The 23,125-nt window shown below is 46.4% G+C and overlaps 3 protein-coding genes across 3 annotated transcripts; 2 read left to right on the top strand and 1 right to left on the bottom strand.

The window, feature by feature from the left end:
- Positions 1-5,810: 5,810 nt before the first annotated feature.
- dapB (putative dipeptidyl-aminopeptidase B) lies at positions 5,811-8,630 on the bottom strand (the record flags this gene model as incomplete). Its single annotated transcript, XM_031149316.1, has 2 exons — positions 5,811-5,902; positions 5,951-8,630. The coding sequence occupies 2 exons, from the start codon at positions 8,628-8,630 to the stop codon at positions 5,811-5,813; spliced, it is 2,772 nt and encodes a 923-aa protein (XP_031006508.1).
- A 1,915-nt stretch (positions 8,631-10,545) lies between these two features.
- On the top strand, positions 10,546-11,316 carry LHYA1_G004355 (uncharacterized protein; the record flags this gene model as incomplete). Its single annotated transcript, XM_031149317.1, has 2 exons — positions 10,546-11,077; positions 11,168-11,316. The coding sequence occupies 2 exons, from the start codon at positions 10,546-10,548 to the stop codon at positions 11,314-11,316; spliced, it is 681 nt and encodes a 226-aa protein (XP_031006509.1).
- Positions 11,317-12,475: 1,159 nt separating this feature from the next.
- On the top strand, positions 12,476-13,528 carry butA (Diacetyl reductase [(S)-acetoin forming]; the record flags this gene model as incomplete). The annotated part of the gene is made up of 5 exons (XM_031149318.1): positions 12,476-12,561; positions 12,612-12,654; positions 12,767-13,059; positions 13,124-13,458; positions 13,506-13,528. 5 exons carry the CDS (start codon positions 12,476-12,478, stop codon positions 13,526-13,528), a joined length of 780 nt encoding a protein of 259 aa, XP_031006510.1.
- Between the last annotated feature and the right edge of the window lie 9,597 nt (positions 13,529-23,125).

Consider the following 23,125-nt stretch of genomic DNA (forward strand, 5'->3'; position numbering starts at 1 on the left):
GACGTACCTGAAGCCATAGGCAGCACACATATTTGACTGTCTTGAGGGGCTACAATGAGATCGAACTCCTGGCCGTCGAAGAGCGGATCTAATCCTTTCACCATCGATACTGTTCGGAGATGGTTAAGTGCTTCTTCTTGTTCGGTGGCATCAGTTTTGTAGTGGAGGGCCTTGATGAGGACCCCTTGATCTGCATAATCTTCTTATGTCAGCTTATATTTATGTCAGTGACCACAAGTAAACTATACTCACCGAATGGCAACTCAATGTCGGCATGCTTCTCGTTCCAATCAGTCAGCTCTTTCAAATTCTTAACCTCTGAAAATTCAAGACTGTCAAGGTACTCGTCTATGTTTTTCCGATATTCATTGACTACAGATTAATCAGCACAAGCCTTTCGGTCTAAAGAGCTTACGGACATATAACAATTGACATTGCATTCGAACCATTTACTGTCAAATCACTAGGGAGAGGAAGAGACACAGGAAACTCGACATTGGCTCCACCCTTTTTTATCTTTTTCATGGCATCAAAGTAGGCTGTGTTCTGGTCGACGATCATTAAAAGTATTCGTGCGGTTGTCCAATACTTACTAGTTGCTGTATTACGCCCTCGATTGGCGGGCAGAGAGAAGCGGGAAAGTGCCAGATTGCTGGATCAGCGAAGCCAACCTTCAGCCCAGCAAATGTTTTGGTGAGGAATGATATGTATCCTGTAGCTGGTAGCTTCTCTCGTACATCCTCTGTGTGTATCATCGCCGTCATGACAGCGAGGTCTCTGACGGATTTTGTCATTGTTCCAATGGAGCCAATTGCTTTTGCAAGAGTCCATGCGCCTTCTCTTGGAACACTGCCAGCTGTTAGCTTCAAGGCGAAGAGTGCCGCTCTACCTGCTGGCTGAATTAAAGATCCTTCAGTCTCGGTGCCATGCCAGAGGGCTGTAGCCTGCAGATACCCCAACCGCAGACCCTGTCGAAGAACCACATGGGCTCTATCACATTACAATTAGACCAGCATGTTCAAGGGACTTATAGAACCCACCGTATGTCCATTGGTGCTTCATGTTCGCGCAAACCTCCAACTATATATGCAGAGTTCGTCTGGCCTCCGATGGCAGAAAATCCATTGATTCCATTGAACCCCCTGACAGATTAGGACATACCGCAGCATCATGGTTAGAATACTTACTTCCACATTGAGAACTCCTAATTAGAATTAATAAAGACTCTGCGGAATGAAATCAAGAACGTACATTTAAATTTGATTTGCCAATGATGATCAAACCGTCTGCTATTAACTCCAACGCTGTCAGCATGGAGTAGACGTCTCAAAACAGCCCAATGTACCTTGTCAACTACTACAGAGTTCTTTTTTGGCTTTGAAGTAAGTAATGCATAGCACCCAAATGTTGATGGTGTCCCTAAAGATGGGGAATTTACAAGGGCGTCCTTGACGCACGTGAGCAACATGGACGAATAATACAACAGCAGGGTCTAACCTGCCTTGACAATGATAGGAATGCCATGAAATGGTCCTAGCAACTTCCCGCCCCGTCGATCGTCGTCCAGCTGGGCAGCATCTTTGAGAATCAATTCTCGTGGCCGGAGGAAAAGCATCGCACGTAGGTTGGCTCCATCTCTGTCCTCCTTCGCGATTTGATCCAGAACTTGCTCCACCAAACTGACACTCGTAATATTTCCCCGTGAGAGTAAAACCTGGAGCTCAGAGGCATCCAGCGTCAATAGTTCTAGTACGCTCAGACGATGTGTCTGGTCGCTCTCCATCACAGGTAGGTGAGGATTGGATATCGTCTCAGCAGGAGTTCTAGTATTCTGTTCAAGCTCGTATCTCGTCCGAATTTCAAACAAAAGTAGCAAGCAGATTAAAATGCTTAGGGCCAGAGGCAGTAGTCTTCCTTTGTATGTCATCGTTGTGGAAAAATGAGACGATGTAGTTGGCGAGTGTGTAGTTTCCAAATTTTGGATGCAGGGTGCCAAGCGTTGTAATGTAACTGCGCTAGGATCCTGCTAGCGTTCATGTCGCTGTATATTTCTCATTTAATGGATATGCTCATCAGATAGTTCATGCTACATAGGAATTCGGAGTTAGTAGCATATTCCTTCATCTTTGGACTCGTTTGAACGCAAGCTGAGGCTTGGTCAGTAAGCTCATAGGAGATGTTTGATAGTCGTTAACTCGCAAACGTCCTCGGTTCGCGAAGACCATTTGTAACTCGATGCTAGATTGCTATGATTCTGAAGGGAGGCTGACTGTGCTGGCGTTAGCGTTCAGGTACGCTACTGCGCCTGGAGAGTTTTGAAGGAAAGCCTGGGGCCGCGATATCATCCACTATTCAATTATCAGCCTGGGCACAAATAGGAATGGCGGGCCAGCAGTGATGGTGATGGCGTCAAAGACGCGTTTTTGATGGTGAGCAAGCTTCTTACCCCGCCCCCACATAACGATCCGCAGTTCAAGGGATCCTTCGCAGCCGAGGCCCTATCGGGAAGGGAGGGCCCTACATAGAAAGACATTAAGACCAATTATCACGGAGGTACAGCCCATAAGTATTCCATAGCGCTAGTAGGGGCTCCCATATAATCATGAGTCTAAGCCTGTTTTGGTACCACCTCTCTGTCCTACCATAGCTCTTACCTACACCTATCCCTTTTACAAGTATCATAAAATTGCCAGTCCAGTCGGATCTGGCGATATAGTCAGTAGCGAATATTAAGGCGTCATATTTCATTATCGCCGAACAAAGAACTTGAAACTTCAGTAGAAATAGTTGAATTACAAGAAATAGTACGTAAAAGCAGAGAGAAAAATGAAAAAACCAACTACCCTTACTACCAAACTCTTCATCATCATCTCAAATCTCTCCCTGCACAACTGCTCCTGGAAATCATTGAGTTGTTCCCAAGTCTTCTCGCGCTGGCCATTGAGAGTTAGTCTGGGATTGAAGGGTCTCATGCGCGCAATTTTCCTATGGGAGAGGTAGTGATTTGACCGGAACGTTGACCGCGGCTTGATGGTTTTGGAGGCAGGCTTAATACTGCGTTTTTCTTCTTGTTCATACTTGTAGTTTTCTTCTTGGCAGAGACGCCAGTAGTGGTCGGCCATGGCCACAGACTCGGCAAGGACTACGGTTGGGTTGCGAGGGTAGTTGATGTATCCATCTGCTTGCATCTGTAAGATGGACCATGGAGAAGGCGCCCCTAGGAACTTAGCATGTTTGTGTCTTGGGGGTTTTCGAAGAGACTTACAAGGGGTAGGAATGCCTGCGTAGCCTATATCGCGCCATTCCTGGGCGGTACTGGCGGTAATTAGAGACATTTCCGAGATTTCGAGCGTATACAGAGTACGCAAAAAGTTAGGAGTGGTGTCTGAAAAGGAACTTCGAACCTGCGAAGATTGTTGAAAGCTGGAACAGTCAGAGAGTGGTTGTATTTCGAAACCGAAGGGATAGAATATTGGCGAATGGTATTCTAACAGGCGTTGGTTAACTTGAAGAAATAGCTGCTGTGGAAATGGTCGAAATGGTGGATAGAAATCAGGTACGGTCAACGCATTCGGATTGGAGAACGGTGGCAGAAAGACGGCAGATATAGATGAGAATTGGGGGAAAATGGAAATATGGGATTGTGGAGGGAGAAACAACCATTGATATAGAACAGATGCTTTGTTGTGTGTTGTTCGTGCACAAAGGATCCTTGAACTATTGTTTTTATTGTTCAGGTGACAATGGCCTTTATTGACTCGAGGAAAAGTCATTCCTTGCAGATTCTCTACAAAGAAGTCGCATGGGGCAATACAAAGGAATTATAACAGCGAGCGTAGCTTTCATGACAGGACGCTCAGAAAGTTTACTTAGGCATGGCGAATTTTCACATCACCACCACCACCACCATCAACATCCTTATCCACTGTGACTCCACCATCCTTCGTTTTGGACCTTAAACGCAACCTTAACGCCTCGACTTATCAGCATGTGCATCTTCATCATCAATACGGTATGTTTTCCCATAAAAAAGGTTGCTATTCCTCGGGGTTGATAAGCTGTGAACTGTCTTAGGAGCTTGCATTAGCTCTTGAGACAGTTTCTTAGTGGCGACTCTCCCCGAACCTTCACCTTTTTACTGTGCTAACTCGTTTCTCAGTATGGCGAATGCAACCACCAGAAAATCGAAGCGGTTCCTTGCCCGACGAAACTGCCGTCACATAATCCTTTTCGCTTTTTCGTGACTTCGACATGCCAAGCAATGAAAATCACAAAAGCACAGCCGTCAGACGACTGCATCAAATGTCAGCGCGCACAACGGGGAAGCCTCTTGGACCGGCTGGTTGGTAAGTTGGATAATCTTTTAGTATTTGAATCCAAAATCGATCGACGCCTAGCACTGGCACTTTCCAACACCCGAATTTCCTTATGGGGCCCAGGAAACTCGAACAGAGATTCGCTATTCTCGTTTGTCCCAATCCAGAGAGAGCAGCTTACTGCTGCGTCGCGAGAAGCTGATAATCTTCGGAAGACGGGTCGGGGACAACATAAGTTGGACTTAGGAACTTCGAACAGAAATTCATTGTTCTCGTTTGACCCATCCCAGGAAGGAGTTCTTACAGTTGCGAGGTTGGAGGCCGTGGATGATCGGATGGAGGGTCGGGCACGAGAAGATTCGAAGCGTGAAACCTCCGACTCGCCCTCTCACACCCCCACCAAAACCATCCGCAGAAAGAACGTCCCAGTAAGTGTAAATCCGTCGTCCACAACAGATGACCGAGAAAGGCTGCCAAGTAGGCAAAAGCCTCTCAAACCCACATCATCCCTATCTCAAAGCGACCTGCCCCCCACATTGCGAATAGGGCTAATGTCCATCAAGCGAAAACCCGTCCCTCTCCCAACGCCGCAAGGCTCAGAGCTAGGTTTCGGTCTCGACGATAAACCCGAACAGGTAGGCTTGAAACGACAGTCTGCCGCAGAGGTTGCATCGTGGTTGGTTCCAGGAGGCCCTGAATCGTCCGAGGATGTGTTCGAACTGCCAGCAGACACACCCGTGGTGGGCCGAAGCGGCAATAAGCCGCCTACACTCCCCCTCCCGGACTACTCCGGTTCATCATTCGGCGATAGCTGGGATGAGTACATTTTGAGTATTCCCAACGACTGGAGTTGGGTCGACTCAGACACCGACACCGATACCGACACAGACATTGCGTCTGATATTGCAGACACTTCGTCTGACGCGGGTGCTCGAGATATAGATGAGGATCTCCATGGCCAGTCGTCATCGTCATCGCTAGAGAGTGCAAGTCTAACTCCATGGGAGGCGCGTCCAGAATATGTGGCCTACTCAGAGTCGTTATTTTTGGCGACGCGTAAATCAGTACGTCCGCCGACGCGCTTCGAGGATTTTGAAATTCCTCTGGGGGGAGTGCATGAACAGTCGCTTCCCCCGGCCATATGGGAAAGGATGCCGATGCCTCTGAGCTTTAGCAACAGAGCTTTGCTCGGGGGGCTCATGAACGTCCATCGCTCGATCCGAAACTTCGGATAAACAAATTGACAAAAACTAAGGGAGGAAACTGCGAAAACATTCTACATTGATATCAGAAAACAACCACGCTGGCGCGGGGTTGAAAAAAAAAAAGGGTTGATTTATGAGGATTATCATCTATGTATGAGGATCTTCTATATACGCAGAGTCATAATATCCAATATTTATTGGATACTTACCACCTTCTCAAGGAATTCAAATATGCCGCGAAACCGTGAACGCCTCCTGAATGCCTTACTATAAACAAAAATACCCTGCTTTATTCCGACGCTGCATCAATCTGCAAGGGCACTGCATTTGACGTGCGGAGCCACTCGCCGTTGAAAGCGTTGATCAGCCAATTGCTCAGTTCTGGTATTTTATGAGCTAATTTCTTTGTTCTTCACAAGAAAAACTTACTGTCATATACAATTCTGTTCGCATTGTGAAAATAAATGGAATGATCACTGTCTGGGAAAACATGGACATCGTAATTCTCCACCCCAGCCAAGTCTAGCTTGTCGAGAAGGGTCAAAGTATTTTGCATGTGCACATTGTCGTCGGCGACCCCGTGCATTACTAGGAATCGCACATTTTGCCCTATTGCTGTCGCGTTGCTAATACTCGAGTTGTCGTAACCGTCTGGGTTATGTTGTGGTGTATGCATGTACCGTTCCGTGTAAATGGAGTCGTAGAATCGCCAATCGGTGACTGGCGCAACAGCCATGCCGTACGAAAATGTCTGCCCAGCATCTTGCTCAAGAGTCTTCAGTGTCATAAATCCACCATACGACCACCCCCAAATTGCCATTCTCGAAGCATCAACGTACTTCTTCGCAGCCCAAATTTTGGCAGTCTCGATTTGATCATAGGCTTCGTAGTACCCAATGTTACCCCGAATGATTGTGCGAGCTTTTCGCCCGATGAACCCAGTGCCACGACCATCAACAGTGACCACAATATATCCAAGACTTGAAGCGATATATGCTTGGAAGTCCACGGACCAGCCTTTGGAGACTGATTGAGAGCCAGGGCCACCATAGAGAAAGAACAACACTGGGTACTTCTTCTTCTCGCTGAAATGAGGTGGCCGCCGTTCTACCACATTTAATTCGAACCCGTCAACATTGACCGTCGAGAAAATCTTGATTGGGAGCTCGTGGGTCTTGGCAAGATCTGCCAACACTGGATTTTCCTCAATGACTTTTTCATAGTGGTCGGAATTGCTAGGCGTGCTGACGACCTTTTGCCACGGGATGTTCGGACCGTCATAATTCACAAGTGCGTACCCTGCACCACTGGAGAAAGAAGCCCCATAGTATCCCTCTTTAGTCTCATCCGTCAAGGCCTGAAGATTCGTACCATCGAGCTTAACGCTATAGACTTGCCGTTGGATCGAAGAAGCCTTGGTCGAAACAAAATATACCAAATTCTTCTTTAAATCCACAGCAGAAGGCGCATCAACAACTTCCCAGTTTCCTGAAGTGAGCATGATCGGAGTGGGATTATCCAAAGGCGTGAAATATCCAAGATGATCATAGTTATCGTGAATGACAGTATCAATGTAGCCATCTTGCGGTCGACCATTTGCAGGGTCTGCAGGGACATATCTGGTTTTCTGAGACACCTCAAACCAACCACCATCAAGTTTCTGAACATCCTGGGTCCGCACTGTCTTTCCAGTACGCAATTCCACGTCGACCAGAACGACCCTCAATACATCACTTTCACGGTTGCTTTCGCGGATGAGCGCTTTGCCAGTCGATCCAGCCCATACAACCTCGGTAATAAGCAGATCGTCAGGCGCAAAGCTATCAGCAATCTTCACTTCGAAGACGTCCCCCTTGCCGACATCGTAGAATTGCAAATCAACTGTGGGGTTTGGGGCTCCGGCTTTAGGGTATTTGATCTGTCTGACCTCAGGATAGTTTTCTTCCCCTGGTTCTGGACGAACGCCACTTGGGTGAGAGACGAAGTATTCAATGGGATACTCTGGCACCTCCGATTCATTGGTTCGGAGGAAAGCAACATACTTTCCATCCTCGGCCCACCAGGTGGCACTGTTAGTACCAAAGACTTCTTCCTCGTAGACCCAATCGGGTGCTCCGTAAAAGAAGTTTGGGCCCCCGTCTTTCGTTATTTGGATGACGCTATCTGAGTTGAGCTTTCGCAAAAACAAATTGTTGTCCCTTGTAAAAACGATAGCATCACTCTGTGGACTCCAACTGGCTAATTGTACCCGGCCATTTATATTCGCCGGGTCCAGAGCTTCTGCAGTCTGCTTCTCGACATCAAATATGAAATATTTCGCGTAGAAAGAGTGTCTCCAATTCGATTGAACATCTGTTGCAATGAGGACTTTCTTCAAATCTTTGCTTGGAAACACTTTGCTGGGGTTATATCCTTTGCCCTTGTATTCGAAATAACCGCGGGTCATCAGGGTCTTCGTGGCCAATGCTTTGTTGTCGTCACCAGTAGTCCCTCTTATATCTTCCACTATTAGATAGTCTTTTCCACCAACATTCTGTTCAAGGAGTAACCCGTCTTCGCCATTTGCTCCTTGTATCCAGCTGATATCGTGCTTTGTTGCCCGCCATTGCCCTGACTGGACCTGGTCTAGTGTAACCTTCTTCCCATGGCCTCGAACTGAAGTTGCAGCGGGATCGTGAGGAGATTCGGATGGATGTCGGTAAGCTTGCTGCCCTAGAAAAACCACAAGTGCAAGGAGCCATGCCCCAATGAAGCACCCTCCAATGATCCACATTAATTTGCGGAACTTCTTGTCTATTGTCTTGTTCACGCCCGTGTTAATGAAAGGGCCGCTTTCGAGGTCATCCTCCTCTTTCTCTTCTTCGTAAGGGTGGCGCATGTTCTCGTCGTCTGCGTATGCTACAGAATCGCCTCGAGGAGAGAATTTGGGAGTGACCGTCTTGCTGTCGCCGTTCACCGAATACCCATTTCCTGAGTCTGCTCGTTCGCCGATACGTTCAAACACCAGGCTCGTGGTTGACGCTGAGAAGATTGATTCTTCGGATTTTCGATCTCTCTTCTGGCCCTCGAGAGGTAGCAGTTGTGCCCCTTCTTCTTCGTGGCCAGCCATGATCTTTGAGGGCGGGTTTCAACAGTTGGGATGTAGTCAAAGCGATGGACTCGCGGATATAGTGTTCTTCAAGAAAATATCATTGTTATACAGCGGAAAGCGGAAAGCGGAAGCGGTGAATGGGCTAACGATTCATGAGCACCGGCTGTGTGCAACAGAAAGATCTATTGAGCACCGAAAGCAGGTGGTCAGGTAGGTATGTTGTTGTATTCTTTGTCATGCGCAGCCTGATGCCTGCAGATCAGTTGGCGGCCGCTAAGCCCTTACAGTACAGTACTGTACTGTACTGTACTATTGAACCCGATTAGATTAGATTAGATCTCTGATAATTGCCATTTGCATCTCTTTAACTCCTTTACAGTGTACTCCGACCCCCTTAACTCATGTAAACTCTCGTATGCGCAATATGAATCCTGCGAATGCTCCTCGCCTTCATCACGACTCGGGATTAGGACTCGAGATGGGTCAAGCTTTCACGATGCAGCACATGTATGTCCACTCTTGAATCTTGATAGACAGCACAAGACAAAGGCAACCGGCGAGCTTGACGCTTAATCTAGCCTCGGGTTTTGTGTCGATTTACGCAGCAAGTGCTTTGTCCTCCCTGGCATACCTTCGGATCGTGAGGAGCCTCAGTATGATATGACTGATCGCATCTTCAAGAAAGTTGGAGGTTCAGTCCTCTTCCTTATACGACGGGAAGAAGCAAAGTCTTCTCTGATCCTCAGCGTGCTTTCGATATTCTAGGAAAGTTGTGTTGGAGCACCAGGAGGCATTAACACATTTAATTGTCCATACTATCAACAATCGACCAGGTCAAATTTCATCGGAAGATAGGTAGGAGTCTTCATGGATTCATGTTTCTTTTCGAATACCACGAAGTCCGTCATCTATTCAAAGTCAGCTTATAATACGCCCAGGTTATCCCTTGGTTTGAACACAGCATCATTGATTACTTGATTCGAAGCAAAAATTTACAACTTTTCGACCTTGAAATGCTGCAATGGAAAACCTCAAACTCCCTCAAATATGTGTGGCACAGACTGCAAGGCATGCTAGCGGCAAAACCCCAACCACCATCTGATCAAAGCGGTATCCCAAACCAGTGTCAACGCAAGTAAACAGATGCCGGATGCTTCAGATCTAAAAACAATTGTCTTCTGGCCCTAGCAGGGTCGCGAATGTCATTCTTGAGTTGGGATACGCCATCTAGTACTGTACGGAGCGGATGTACCGTATCTCTGTAACATCGCTTCGGGCTCGCTTTGATTGATCGCCACGCCACCATCTCCCAACACCAAACGTTTGGAGAAGGCGCCGCTTGAACCAATTATTTCCCACCAACAAGTCACTGTGAACACGAAACAGTGGATTCTTGTCGTCAGCGAAACTTATCGCCTTTACTTGCCGCCAAGCAATTGTTCACGAAATGCGGTTTTCGCGGGGAAGTGAAGCATTTAGGTAAGGATCGATGAGATCCAAATCGTCTCTTACTTCGTACGGGGCTTGCCTCCACGCCGATCGAGCATATTTTAGGACAAATTATCCACAATGTTTGTTTAGGGTCTTTTTCCTCAACCCTGTCCTTCCTAACTCTACAATGGATTGAACGCATCTTGTAGCAAGTTTGTTCCATTCAATTACTGTGACAGGTCTTGGCGGCCTTGCACTGACAAGCCACGCCCTTAATGTATTCTTGGAATATCGATGTGGAGCCGCATAGGATTCCCGAGGATGGTCTTTCGTATATAAGACTTGGATGTGTCTTCCTCAAAGCAGCATCTGGATATCACTGTGCTTTCTCATCTTCATTTTTTAATCAACTTCATATATTTTCGGCCGGTCCGTTTCAATTCTATCACCAACTTTCATTCACAAACACTTCATATATTCCCAATATCCTTCAACAGACAACATGCAGTTCTCCAGCCTCTTCTTCTCCCTGGTGCTAGCCACCGCCGTCGTAGCCAAGGGCGACAAGAACAGCACCAGCACCAGCACCAAAGCCGTGACCGACAAGAGCCTCTGCAAGGAGATGTCTTCCCTGAACCAGCTTGTCAAGCTTGCATCCAATACAACCAAGCTGGCCGACAAGACCAACAACAACGCTACCAAGATCGCCGACATCCAATCCAAGGCATCTGAAGCTTCCACTAAACTCACGACCATGTCCTCCAACACGACCCTCGTGTCAACCTGCGCGGTCATCGACGCAGCCGCCAAGACGGATGATGAATGCGAGAGCATGAAATCCCTCCAGAAACTCATTACCCTAGCAGGCAACGACACAGCTCTTGCGGATAAGGCCAAGAACAACCAGACGAAAATCGACGCCATCAAGACTATGGCTACAAAGGCACAGACGAAGCTGGATGCTATGACCAGCAACACCACGCTCACAACGGCTTGTGACTCTATCAAGAGCTCCAAAGCGTCTTCTAAGAATGGTACGTTTCATTTAATTATCATTAGTCTTTGATTAATAATCCAACTTGACTTTCGAATTCATATGAGCTCATCTAACGGATCATGCGTAGGTACCAAAGATGCAGCAGCCTCCGCCTCTTCCGCAGCTACGTCCGCGTCGTCTACTGCAAAGGCCAAGAGCGCAGGCACCGTGCTGAATGCCAGGGTTGGGTTGATCTCATCATTCGTCCTCGTTGCTGCTGGCATGATGATGCTGTAGATTGGAGACACCATGTGAAAATCGATTCCAGTGGTTGGGTTGGTTAAGAAGAAGGTGCGGGGATGCAGTGTTGTGATGTATTGAAGCCGGGGCAGGGAGGGTACTTCATACTTCAATGAAAATAATTGGATGGGAAAACTCAACTGTGCCAGCGTCCAAGAAATTAGTGTTTGTGTGCTTGTGTGTATATATCAGAGGATTGCATGCATAAAATGATACCAATTTGAACTGCGATCTTTCTATTCCGATGAGGTTCGTGGCACCGATCCACTTAAAGGACTGCAAGTATCTACTTGTCCCGTCAAAATATTCTGATCGGTTGCTTGATTCAAGTCCAAAGTCGACTAGTATGGTGAGATTACAAGCTATGGCAAGGTAATCATCAGTGGTTCAATAAGAGCAGAGCTGTCACGTGTATCCAGGGCATCCTGCATACGTACCCCGCAATTTTAGCACTCTCGGGTGACGAGCCCCTGGATTTTAGCGAGTTACTGTTTGACTCCAGGCTTTCTGAGCTGCATTTCCAGCGCATCTGTACCGTGCTTGAAAATGGATATTTCTCCGAGATAAGGTAAATGTATATTGCTGAGGATACAACAGTTGACTCCCTTTTCTGTCTTTGACTTCGCCAATTGGTGAGTTCTTTCGAGATTTTCATTACCGCAAGCCCACTAAAAAGCACAGGTTACAGTAAACACAAAGTTTCGTACAGAAGACTAATGGAAAAGCGCGAGGAATTGCATAAGACAAGACCAAGCGCAGCATATATTAGAGATGTTGTACATACTACCTAAGTACCTAAGTACAGATACCTAGGTATAAAGCAGAGTGGTCAAGCTTAAGATTAGAATGCGTCCAAGACTTTGGCGGGGTACCTAATTGATCGGCACCAATTGTTGCGAAACGCGCCGCTAGCCCTGCTGCACTCCACTTCATCATGAAAATCCTGGGTTCAAGTACAGTACCCCTCCTTGTCGCTGCATCGAGAGCACAGATAAGTACAAGGAAGGCGCCAGCTTGAGGCCGGGGCATTCTTTCTTCTGTAAATCCCTTACCTTGTTAAGAACCTCCTCCATCTCTGCTCAACGTCGGCATTTCTGCGCCCGGTATATCCTTCTATAGAAGAAAACCAGAGTCTCTAGGCACATACGAAACGAAAATGGCAAGTGGCGGGAAATCAAGCACGGCTGTTACCAAAGACTATGGCAAGAGGACAGTCATTGTCACCGGGTCTGCGCGGGGAATGTAGGGATGCACGCAGCAGTGTTACACGAGCTTCCATTAACGACAGACAGCGGGAAGGCAGTTGCTCTTCGCATGGCAGAAGATGGATATGATGTCTGTATCAACGACATAGCAGCGAACAAGGCTGGGATTGACGAGGGAAGTCTATGTCTTCGGGAATAGTATTCAACTTATCCATCATAAACTTAGCTAACATCCCATCTAGACAGTCAAAGAAATTCAAGCCCTCGGCCGACAATCATACGGCCATGCCGCAGATGTTTCCAAGCGCTGCGAAGTGGAAGAGCTGGTCGAAGCCTCTGTGAAGAACCTCGGCAACTTGGACGTCATGATTGCAAACGCCGGCATCGCACAAGTCAAGCCGCTTCTTGATCTAACAGAAGACGATGTCAGACGGGTATTTGAGGTCAATGTTTTTGGGCTCTTCAACTCCTACAGTGTAGCTGCTAAGCAAATGATCAAGCAAGGAACTCCAGGAAAGATTATTGGCTGTGCTAGGTTCGTCTTTCTCAAGCCTTGCAAGTTATTAGGATGCCCTTTTCGCTGACACTTTGATCCGCAGTATTGTGGCATATAGACCATTCGCACTGCTTTCCCACTACTCGGCATCGAAATGGGCTGTTCGGGGCTTCACACAAGCATTTGCAATGGAGATGGCAGAGTATAGGATCACGGTTAATGCATACGCGCCGGGCATAGTAGGAACGGACATGTGGGACCTGATCGATCAGGAACTTGGGAAGAAGACGGGTGCTCAAAAGGGAGATACGTTTAAGAAGATGACGGAGGAATTGACTGCTCTGAAGAGACCCAGCACCACAGAAGATGTGTCCAAGTGTGTCAGCTATTTGGCGTCGCCGGATTCGGATTTTATGACAGGCCAGACGTTGATTATAGGTAAGTTGCTCTTTTGTCTTCTGGATACAAGGTGTTAATTCTCATAGATGGTGGGATTCAGTTTTCCTGAAGATGTCGGATAGTATTTTCATATTGTGGAGGGACAACACAACTGCGAACTCTAGGCTAAGATCTGACTTAAAGTTCCATTATTGTATAAATATAAATATAATAATCTATGTAAAAGAGTGTTTATGTAGAATTGATGGTGATCTAAGACTATCAAAGCGTCGTATTTATACGACGCAATACATTTTAGCTGCATACCTCCACTTCACGTGACGCCCCTTAAAACCCCACAAGCATTGGTTTTCAATAACTCTAATCTAATGAAGCTGGTAATCTAAAGTCGACTGTGAATGTAAGTCCTTCATGTTTTGAGTCCGAGAACAAGCTTGGCAAGCGATCAAATTTCCGAAGTGATGAACGTACCAGATGGAACGAGACTCTTGCAGTGTTGCCTCAAGCGAGTAGGTAGGTAAGCTGAATTTTGTGAGAGTGAGAGAAATGGGGGAAATAGGTTAAGGGGATATTGGTTTAGGGGCGAGAAGAAATTTCTAGATCGAGTGATTTATATTCTTTCTCTTAAGGTATACCTAGGTAGTCAATGGTGTTTTCCCCTCTTCTATACACAGCGTTATGCAGAGTCCGATACTAGCAAAGACTGGCTGAAATCATTATAGTGAAAAGCAAACACGGGTTTCAATATAATGTGTTTCTTCTCATCCACTGCTAATAAATTAGCTGAACAAGTGAATCCTTTCCCGGGGACGAGAACCTATAAGTTGGTCTATTCTAGTGGAGACAAGGGAACAAATGTATAATTCACTCTACACTTCCTTCAAAAGCTAACTCGAGACAGTTGCTTCTCCATTTTCTACCCTAAGAAACTTGTAACTTTCAGACGAAATCCGTATCTTTACCTTGCTTTCTCGCCTGGTGTCCGTCAATATACGTCGCAAATACCAACTCCAAGGTCGCAACTTCTCAATTAGATCAATTGCACACAAACATCACTTATCGCTTTATTGTATATCTTAACAGCCCCACTCTTCGCATTTAAATTTTGAAACATCTATCGCTATCATAGCTTTGCATTGGCATGGCTTCCAACATGAAGTCTCGCGCGCTCGGGTGCGTCGGAATACCAGTACTTGCGAACAAGGACAATGCGGTGACGGCTTTGGTGATCGGATTGCTTCAACTCTCTAGTCCGTCATTCAACGTGTGTCAGTCTACACGGGGTATTTTCAAGCTGAGGCTAATGAAAAGCTAGGTTTCTTTCCGAGGGGGAAGTGTCCGGTACGTGATTGAATTGACGGATGTGGAAGGCGTACTCGGGCTACGTCTCGTCATTCTCGACGACACTTTGCATCATCCGAAGAGCATTAAGAAACACACAGACTTCCGCGGCGGCAGTGTCCCCGAAGGTGTTCAGGACGTCGCGGAGTTGGGGCAAAGACTCTCCCTGCCTGAGCTCTGGAAGGCGGCGCAGCAAGCTCGGCAGGACAGAAAGGAGCAACGCAAGTCCAACCAAGCACCACCAAAGAGATTCAGAGTCATGGTTCCTATCAACGTTCCGAAATGTGTAAGTACCATAGTCACAAGATCCCCATATTTCAACCTGGACTGACATGCGGCAGCTAGCTATAGTTCCCGAAAACACTTCCAGCCTAGAAACCTCCGTCTCTGCGGCTCTCGATGCGGCTCTCTCCAAGCTTTCGGCCCAGAAAACACTTCGAAAGACACCGAAGCCTCTGTATTTTAACAGACAAACTGTTGTGACAAAGACCGTAATTTCTGATGATGCGTGGGGAATCGATGCCTGGGAGGAGGGGTCGGATGGCAGTGGATGGGGGAGTTGTGAAGGTACGGGCACTAGTGAGGAAATTAAGGGTCTTCAGGTACGGCATAGACCTGCCACATGGTACGAAGATACGTTTTTCCGCAAACACAAGAAACTTGGGAGGTATAGGTGCTACTGTACCAGTCGATTGAGATGGAACTGGGTCTTTGAGAATGATGAGAAGAATCTAGGAAAAGAGGATAACGAGAAGAATTTGGAGTGGGATGTTGTTCCGCCATTGGAAGAAATCTTCGAAACTTCACACGGAAGCGACGATTAATACATTATGCACTATAATCGACACTTTTAAGGCGCTCTCTAGGTCCTACCTAGGTAATACTTATCAGCATTAATACATCATACTTTGTTTAGGGGTAGGGTAGGAGGAAAGAGCTACGGGTCTAGTCAGTCGAGATAGAAATCCTCCAAGCTATTCAAGCGCCCGCACTTAGAAAACAATCGATGATACCATACAAATATCCCCCGATATCCCCCTTGAGTATATTCCTTCACATTCTTCTCCATCATTACTCTCATCTTCTTTCTGTATCTTTTGTGAACGAAATCAACTTCTCACATACTATAACAGGATATTTGATCACACGCAACAGACGCCATTACACTCACTCTTCACTACAATCTCAAGTTCAGTACCCCACATTTGAGGTTACTTCTCGCCAGTATGGTTTCCACCTCGTCCAAGAACATGCCTACCTCTACCGCCTCATGGGCAGACATGGTCGAGGAAGAAGCAGCTGCCATCCAGGCAACCCCGACCCCGACCCCAACCCCAACCGGGGTCCTCAGGGTGATGAACACTGATCCGGATTCCAAAGCCGATGAGGCTGTCCAAGCTGGACTTACCGAAGCAGAGACTTCCATCGCCAATGATGATACTTCCTCCATGTCCAACTACACCACCGGGCCATCATCGGTGCCAAGTGTCAGGGTAGTCCACGCCGTGGAAAGATCTACCCCTTTCACCATCAGGGCAACGGCTCCCCTTTTCACCCTGAGGGACCCCGCTACCCCTTTCACCCTAAGAGCCACCGCTGCCCCTTTCAAGATGCGGACCAACATCCAGAAGCGGGAGGACGCTCAAGTAAACATCCCCTCCCCTTCCCAAAGTATAAGCAGACTTGCTAACTAAGAACAGGCTCTCAGTTGCAATGGCAACATGGCGGCCCCGAAACAAGATCGCTCATACAGTCTCTTGTGCTTTTTGCAAGATCCGTGCGCCCGTCCTAGGGGTGCAATCCTGGCTCCACAGACACGTGAGGAACGCCAGGTATGAATAAAATGAAACCCTTCCTTCCCCCTCTTGCTCTTGGGATAAGTTACTTGAGGTTTGAAATAAGTGCTAACTTTGAGGGGGGAATAGCAGTTTAGAAATCTCTGGACTGTAGCAAAGGGCAACTTCAAGCACATTACGGGACAATTGGATGGACCGTGGCCCCCGGTTGTCGATGGCACTGCTGCCCGACCGGGACCAAATATTGCGACGCTCAGTCCGGCGAGTGTTCGCATGACACTTGATTAATTAGGTTAGGGGATATGATATTGGTGGTAGTGTTTGTAAAAGTGAGGGTGGAGGTGGAGGTAGGAATTGGAGATATGAGTATGGGGTGGGGGGCTGTGTTTGTGATAGAAGCTGTACATCGTACTTGGAACTTGTTTGTTGGTTATTGCTGGTTATATAAAAGTTTGAGTAATAATAATAGTAATAGTCAAAGTCACAGTGTTTAATAAGAGTCAGATTTCCTACGTCTCAGAACGCAGAAGTATTAAATGCTCTTTTAAGTTTTCTATGAGTCCGATCGAGGCCTCGTTTACCTATTTGCAATCCATGTGCTACTGTTAGAACGCTATACAATCTACTGGCTCGCCATACCTGATTAAGTATCAGAGTAATACCTATGGCAAACATACTCCTGCTACTCTCGTGAAAATATGAGTCGTTTTCATGTATAACTTTGAAAGTCTGAACGAATAATCGCGTTGACTAACAAGTTTATAATTTGAAGAATTTGAATTTAGATTTCAGTCAAGACCCGCTATATAGGTTGTTACTCCTGTTCTAAAAGAACCAAGAGTGAATTTACGTTCGTCTAAGCTGCGAGCGGAGGTCAGGCTGTGATTCAATTTCTTGAAGCGGTACTGTCGTCTTCGCTTCCATTTCACCCCGCGCAGTCTACAGCCCAACAACGCAGGCATCATTTATTTGTTAAACATGACCAAGAAAATCAGACGCAAAGTAGAAGGAGAAAGGGACGGAGATGGGGAGATAACGGGAGAGAGGGGTGGTATGTGATGAACAGCAACCTGGGAAATCTGATCTGTAACTGACGAGTGAGCAGGAGATACTAAAACGAGAACTCCACTACCTACAGAAGGCGCACCAACAGAGTGGAGAGAAAGTATGGATACAGAGGACGGCGATGAGGGAATAGCGCTCGATGAATCGCTATACAAGTCAGCAGTCAGCTCCGATTCGGACGACGAGGACATCGGAGACGTCAATATGGAAGACCTCTTGAACATCGAAGGGGAGATGCCACTAGATACCCCCACTATGACCTCCTCATCCTACAACTCTCCCTACAGTTCCGGCGACTGGCTTGACTTACGCCGCTCCGTCTCGCCTATATTCGACGATGATACCTCAAGTTTGGACGTCCCAGCCCCCCTATCCCTTTTCGAACCCCCCGAACTAGCAGAAGCACGCATCGCGCGAATGGCGCGCGATGAGCGTAAGCGGAAGATTCGCGAGGAGGACCAGCGGATGACTGGGTTTGGGTTTAAGTATGTTGTTGCGGTGGAGTCGCCGGGGGAATCTGCACTTTGCTGCCACCCGTATCTATCGCGGTACCGGGTACGCCAGACGAGCTTGTTAAGGAATGGATGGTTTTTGGAGAGGGATGATGAGGAGGGGGTCAGTGGTGGGGATGAATGCGCTCGGCCTGGTGCTGTGTGTATGAGTAGTGAGTGAGTGGCTTTTTTGGAACACTGGAGTTACGAGGATTGGATTAGTGGATTAATGGAGATACTTTTTTTTCTGGTATTCCGTACCTACTTGATGCGAGTGACTGTTATGTCTTGACTGTCTGTCTTGTGAGAATTGTTGTTTGCGAACAATATTGAATTACCACTTGAAGAGGCAAAAGGAACAAGCCTAGGTATTCACCAACGTCAGCGAGGAGGAAACACGTAATTCAGCCAGACGAACAGAACAAGACCTGCCGAGCTGAATAAAACGTGGTATTTGTCTTGCGTCGTCGTCCTGCATCGTTAAGTGCAGACATGAACAATTTCTTGCGACACAAATTTTTTTATTTGGATTCCGAAATTCCAGAACTGCGACCTGAAATACCCTGTGAGAAAATCACTGTGAGATTCCATGGCATCAACGAAGCTTGACTAACCAGAAATAGCATAATGTCGAGGGCAGGAACATCTGTTAGTTCATTCAGCTGGGCAGATGATGTCGAAGAAGCAATCAAAGAAGCCGAGTGTCTGAAGATGTCAAATGATGTAAGTACCTACGTTCAAACTCCACTCAGAGGATACATTCTAAAGAAACCAACAGGATAAATCGAGAGATACTGCCGGCAGACAAAATTCGACGGAGTATACTGGCGCCCATCCCAGTGACTGGGCTGCTTACGTCTCAGGGTTTCCCGAGACCTTGAGAGCGCACCAACTTGAAGATCACGGCGTGTCTAAAGAAGGGGTTGAAAATCTCTCTGCTTCTCTTGCCTCATATAGCAGCGATGATAGCTCCATCTATGACTGGATGTCAGGTACCGATACCACAATATATGAGGACGAAACAGCCGTCTTCTTCGAAGACGATTTGGAAAACGACTACACGATAGAGAATGTCCTGCAAGAAGAGAACAATGTACACGCAGAAGACATGGCCCCTCATCTAGAGCCCCAGTGTTTTGAGTCTCTGAAGGTAGAGACAGTCTTCGACAAAGTTCCGGGCTTGAACTTCCAGCCATCAACTCAGCCAATGATGCCAGCGAAGAACAGACTCGAGGGTGAACAATTGAAACTGATGGACCCTGATGCTCGGAGGGAGCTTCAATATTTAGGTATCAGGGTCAACGAGGTGCTGGTGAAGCCGCGCGACGTGGCGTTGGCGAAGGATTCGAGGTTGGGTCGGTGGAGATGTCGTCCCAGTCTGTTGCGTAGATCTTACGCACACACGTGATCGGTGTAGTGAGATCTGCGATTTGGATGCTGAGAGATAATATTTGATGTTGGGGGAAGGAAGCATAGCTTAATACTAAAGTAATTTTAATTTACGGTATCTTGAACTTCAGCGCAGCAGAGAATTTCCTGTCCGAAAAACAGCTATGAAATTTTTGTGCCTCGCTTTGCAACAGTTGACTATTGCTTTATCCGAATATTGCGACTGCTAGTCTTCTGAATGAGTGGTGTACGATACAGCACTCGTGACTCGCATGCTGTCACGGTCCTGTTTCTCAATTGGGAAACCGCGACCTCATGGAGGCCCTTTCCTCATTCACATAGCTTTCCCACCTTGAAACTCATGTCGACATCCCTAACCCAGATCGTTGGTCTTCTCCCTGCTCCCAACATCACACATCGGTTTTTGGAAATATCTTTTGCGATCATCCGGTCCGCAATGCATTACATCGCATTCGGGAATATACTATATAACTCTTCTTCAACTTTATTGAAGCCGCACGCTGAAAAGAGGTCTATTGTTCCCCAGAGTCTCTTTCTTCTGAAGTTAACGGTAGCTCCCTTGCTGTTTGAACACTGGAGATGGCGAACGTACTGTGCGTTAATATATCCATATATATCGATCTCGCTAACTCCATCTACAGCAGATCCAGGCTGCGAGTGTCCTTGGGAGCGGTTGAGACTCCTGGAGAAAGTGAACATATACGCTTCGAACGGCAAAATCCCATGACGTTCAAAAATCCGACTGCATGCGAGCAAACTGGTAAGCACTTTCTTTCGCAGTTTCCTTGACCTCAATCTGACCGCATTCCTTCGTTTTCCTGAGATGCATTGCTGGCTCCTAAATTTCATGAGAATCTTCTTGGTTTTGGAGTGCACACAATTGCCCGGGACTTCAATTGCTGGTGCCGCACTGAGGATGTTGCTTTACTTCTAAACAAAAGACTGGCTGATCCTTCTATACAAATCTTCCAAATGGTTCACTTCTTGCCTCACAAATGGAAACGATGCCTACCCTTCGCACCAATCCACTCGTTGTATATATGAACACTGGAATAACGGCTTGGAGAGGGATACCATTGAACAACAACTCTATGAATATGATGGCGACTATTGATCAAAACCAGATGGAAGCTCGCACTCAAGGTTTCTCGTTCAATTGTTATACAGAATTGGATGGCAGATTCTCTACCATCGGGTTGGCCGAATCTACACCTCAGGTATGCTTTAATTTCGACTTCTTGAAAGTCGTAGCACTTTGACCAACAAGTGAAACTAAAGCCGTACAATCATGAAGCCGAAATCTACGAATTCAATACTCAACAGCCGACAACCCCGTGTGATATCAGATTTTACCAGAACAAGGCAGACAGATACAAATCCAACTATTGCAAGGAGATCCCCGCTGAAACGCAGTTTACAACCCCCACTCAGGTGGAAAATTGCCGAAGATTGCACTGGCGAGGTGCCGACCTATGGAACAACGAATCTTTCAATCTTCAACCGGAAGAAGATTCTCTTTTCGAAGGGGTAGTTATGACTGAATTTCCGTTTCTCAAGAATCTTATTCCACCCACAGCTCGATCACACCGTCCACTTTACATCTATGAGGCTTTGGTCGAATTCACCAAATCCTTTGGGCTGCCGTATGACTTGCCGCAAACTTTTGCGGGCGCGGAGTATTACTTCACTGTCTTAAATCCCGAACCAAAATTCTTTCATGATTTTATGGAGTGGTATAAAGCCCAGGAGAAGGAGCGGCAACAGAAGGCTGCTCGCACTTTGACAGTGAACATGGCTGATGTTCATTTCGCAACTCCACCCGAGTTGTATTGCACTGATTGAATCCTTTGCTGTTATCATGAGAGAAACATCAGCTGTAACTGCAAACACAACAACAAAGAGATGGGGACCAGGTAGGCCTTTTCAGCATCTCAAGGAAGAGGAGAGCAAGTGAAAGTCCACCAAGAGCAAGAAAGCACCGCCAATTTGAGTTAGGACTTGATGGTGTGGGGTTGAATGAGTGAGTGAGTAAGCATCAGCCTGTCATTATGTCATGCGGATATGGGGCATTACTCGTAGTAGATTTCGGCACGCTGCGCGTTTCACGCCTCTCGACATTGGTCTAGTAATATGACTTTTTAGCGAACTTCACAGATGAGTAGAAATAGAGTTTCGATACTAGTATCGCTCATGTTCTTTTTATTGTGAAGTAGTAGGTATAATGCGTGAATTATAAACCTATGAACAAAGTTGTGAGTATACTATTTACCAAAAGCCTTAATATCAAGGGCACTTTCATGGCAGTAAGACGTTTCGTTCAAAGAATAAGATATTTCTAAAAGTAAAGAAATGATAACATAGCCATGGTAGTCATGTCATTTAAGGGACCCCTTTAAGAATATCTAAAACTAACTAATAGGACTCTAAGATCTATATCTCACTAACATATTTCGATACACACAATCTAAAATACAACCACGTGACTCAGTATTAACCGAGTTTGGAATCAGGGGTAATCTCACCTAAGCTAGAAATTTAGGATATTACTAGATGTTAGCTTCTTTGGTCTGGTCTAAGTGATATTTAATTCATCTATCTATAATATAGATTTTATCTAAGATAAAGTCTTTCATAAGCCCTTTTTGGATGGAATTATAGGCATATGACTTTTAGAGGTTTTGAATATTTTATTATTTGCTGATTATTATAGAAGAATAGGATATTTTAGGCCTCTATTATTGCCGGTATAGGGTCAGAATGATAGTATTTTAGAATTAATATTTATGTCGCTAATCAAATCCTAAATGCTAAGAGGCTATCAAAGAATGTGGCATTCCGATGGCTACCTCTATCACGTATGGCATGAAAGCTAGTACTGATACTACGAGGTGATAGACCGTCTTATTTATCAATAGGTCTATTATTTTGGAACTGGGAATATAATTGGTTGGATTAATGATGCTTCTGGGATAGTGCGACGTGGCGTGTAAATACTCCTTTAGCTGAATCTACCAATAAAGAAACTTAGAAATTTCGAGAATAAAGGGCATTGGCGTACTGATTCTCGACGGGGATTTCCCCAGCTCAAATGGCCGTCGACCCTCGTATAGAGAAATGGAATATAATAGTAGGACTGTTCCTCAGATCCCATCGTGCGCCACGATGTTAGTATATCGATCATCTCGTTTCCAGCCCAGCAATGCCAATATTCAGTCAAACATGATGAAAAGCCTAGTTGGCACAAACAGACTCTTACTCCTCAGGCTTAGTCTCGCAAGCCACTTCCATCCCCAGCATCTGGATCATTAGCAGCTCACACAGGAGCCGTTCTGCTATCTCCGTCCTGCTACCAGTACCGTTGCTGCATCCGCGAACCCTCTTTGTAGGCATCAGGTCCTACTCTGGTTATCTAAGAATGCCGTAAATCATAAAGTAAAGCAGGTTTTGCGTATAGGAGCGGATGGTAGAGGATTCCACAAGGCGCTGAGCGCTCCGTCAGCGAGTAGCGACAGCAAGAGGAAGGACGAGCAGCAGAATAACTTATAAATACCGCGATCAGAAACGTCAGATTGGAAGAAAGAAATCGACAATTTGGAGGCGCGA

This window comes from Lachnellula hyalina (assembly GCF_007821495.1).
Source record: "Lachnellula hyalina strain CBS 185.66 chromosome Unknown contig00043, whole genome shotgun sequence".
Classification (NCBI taxonomy): Eukaryota; Fungi; Ascomycota; class Leotiomycetes; order Helotiales; family Lachnaceae; genus Lachnellula; species Lachnellula hyalina.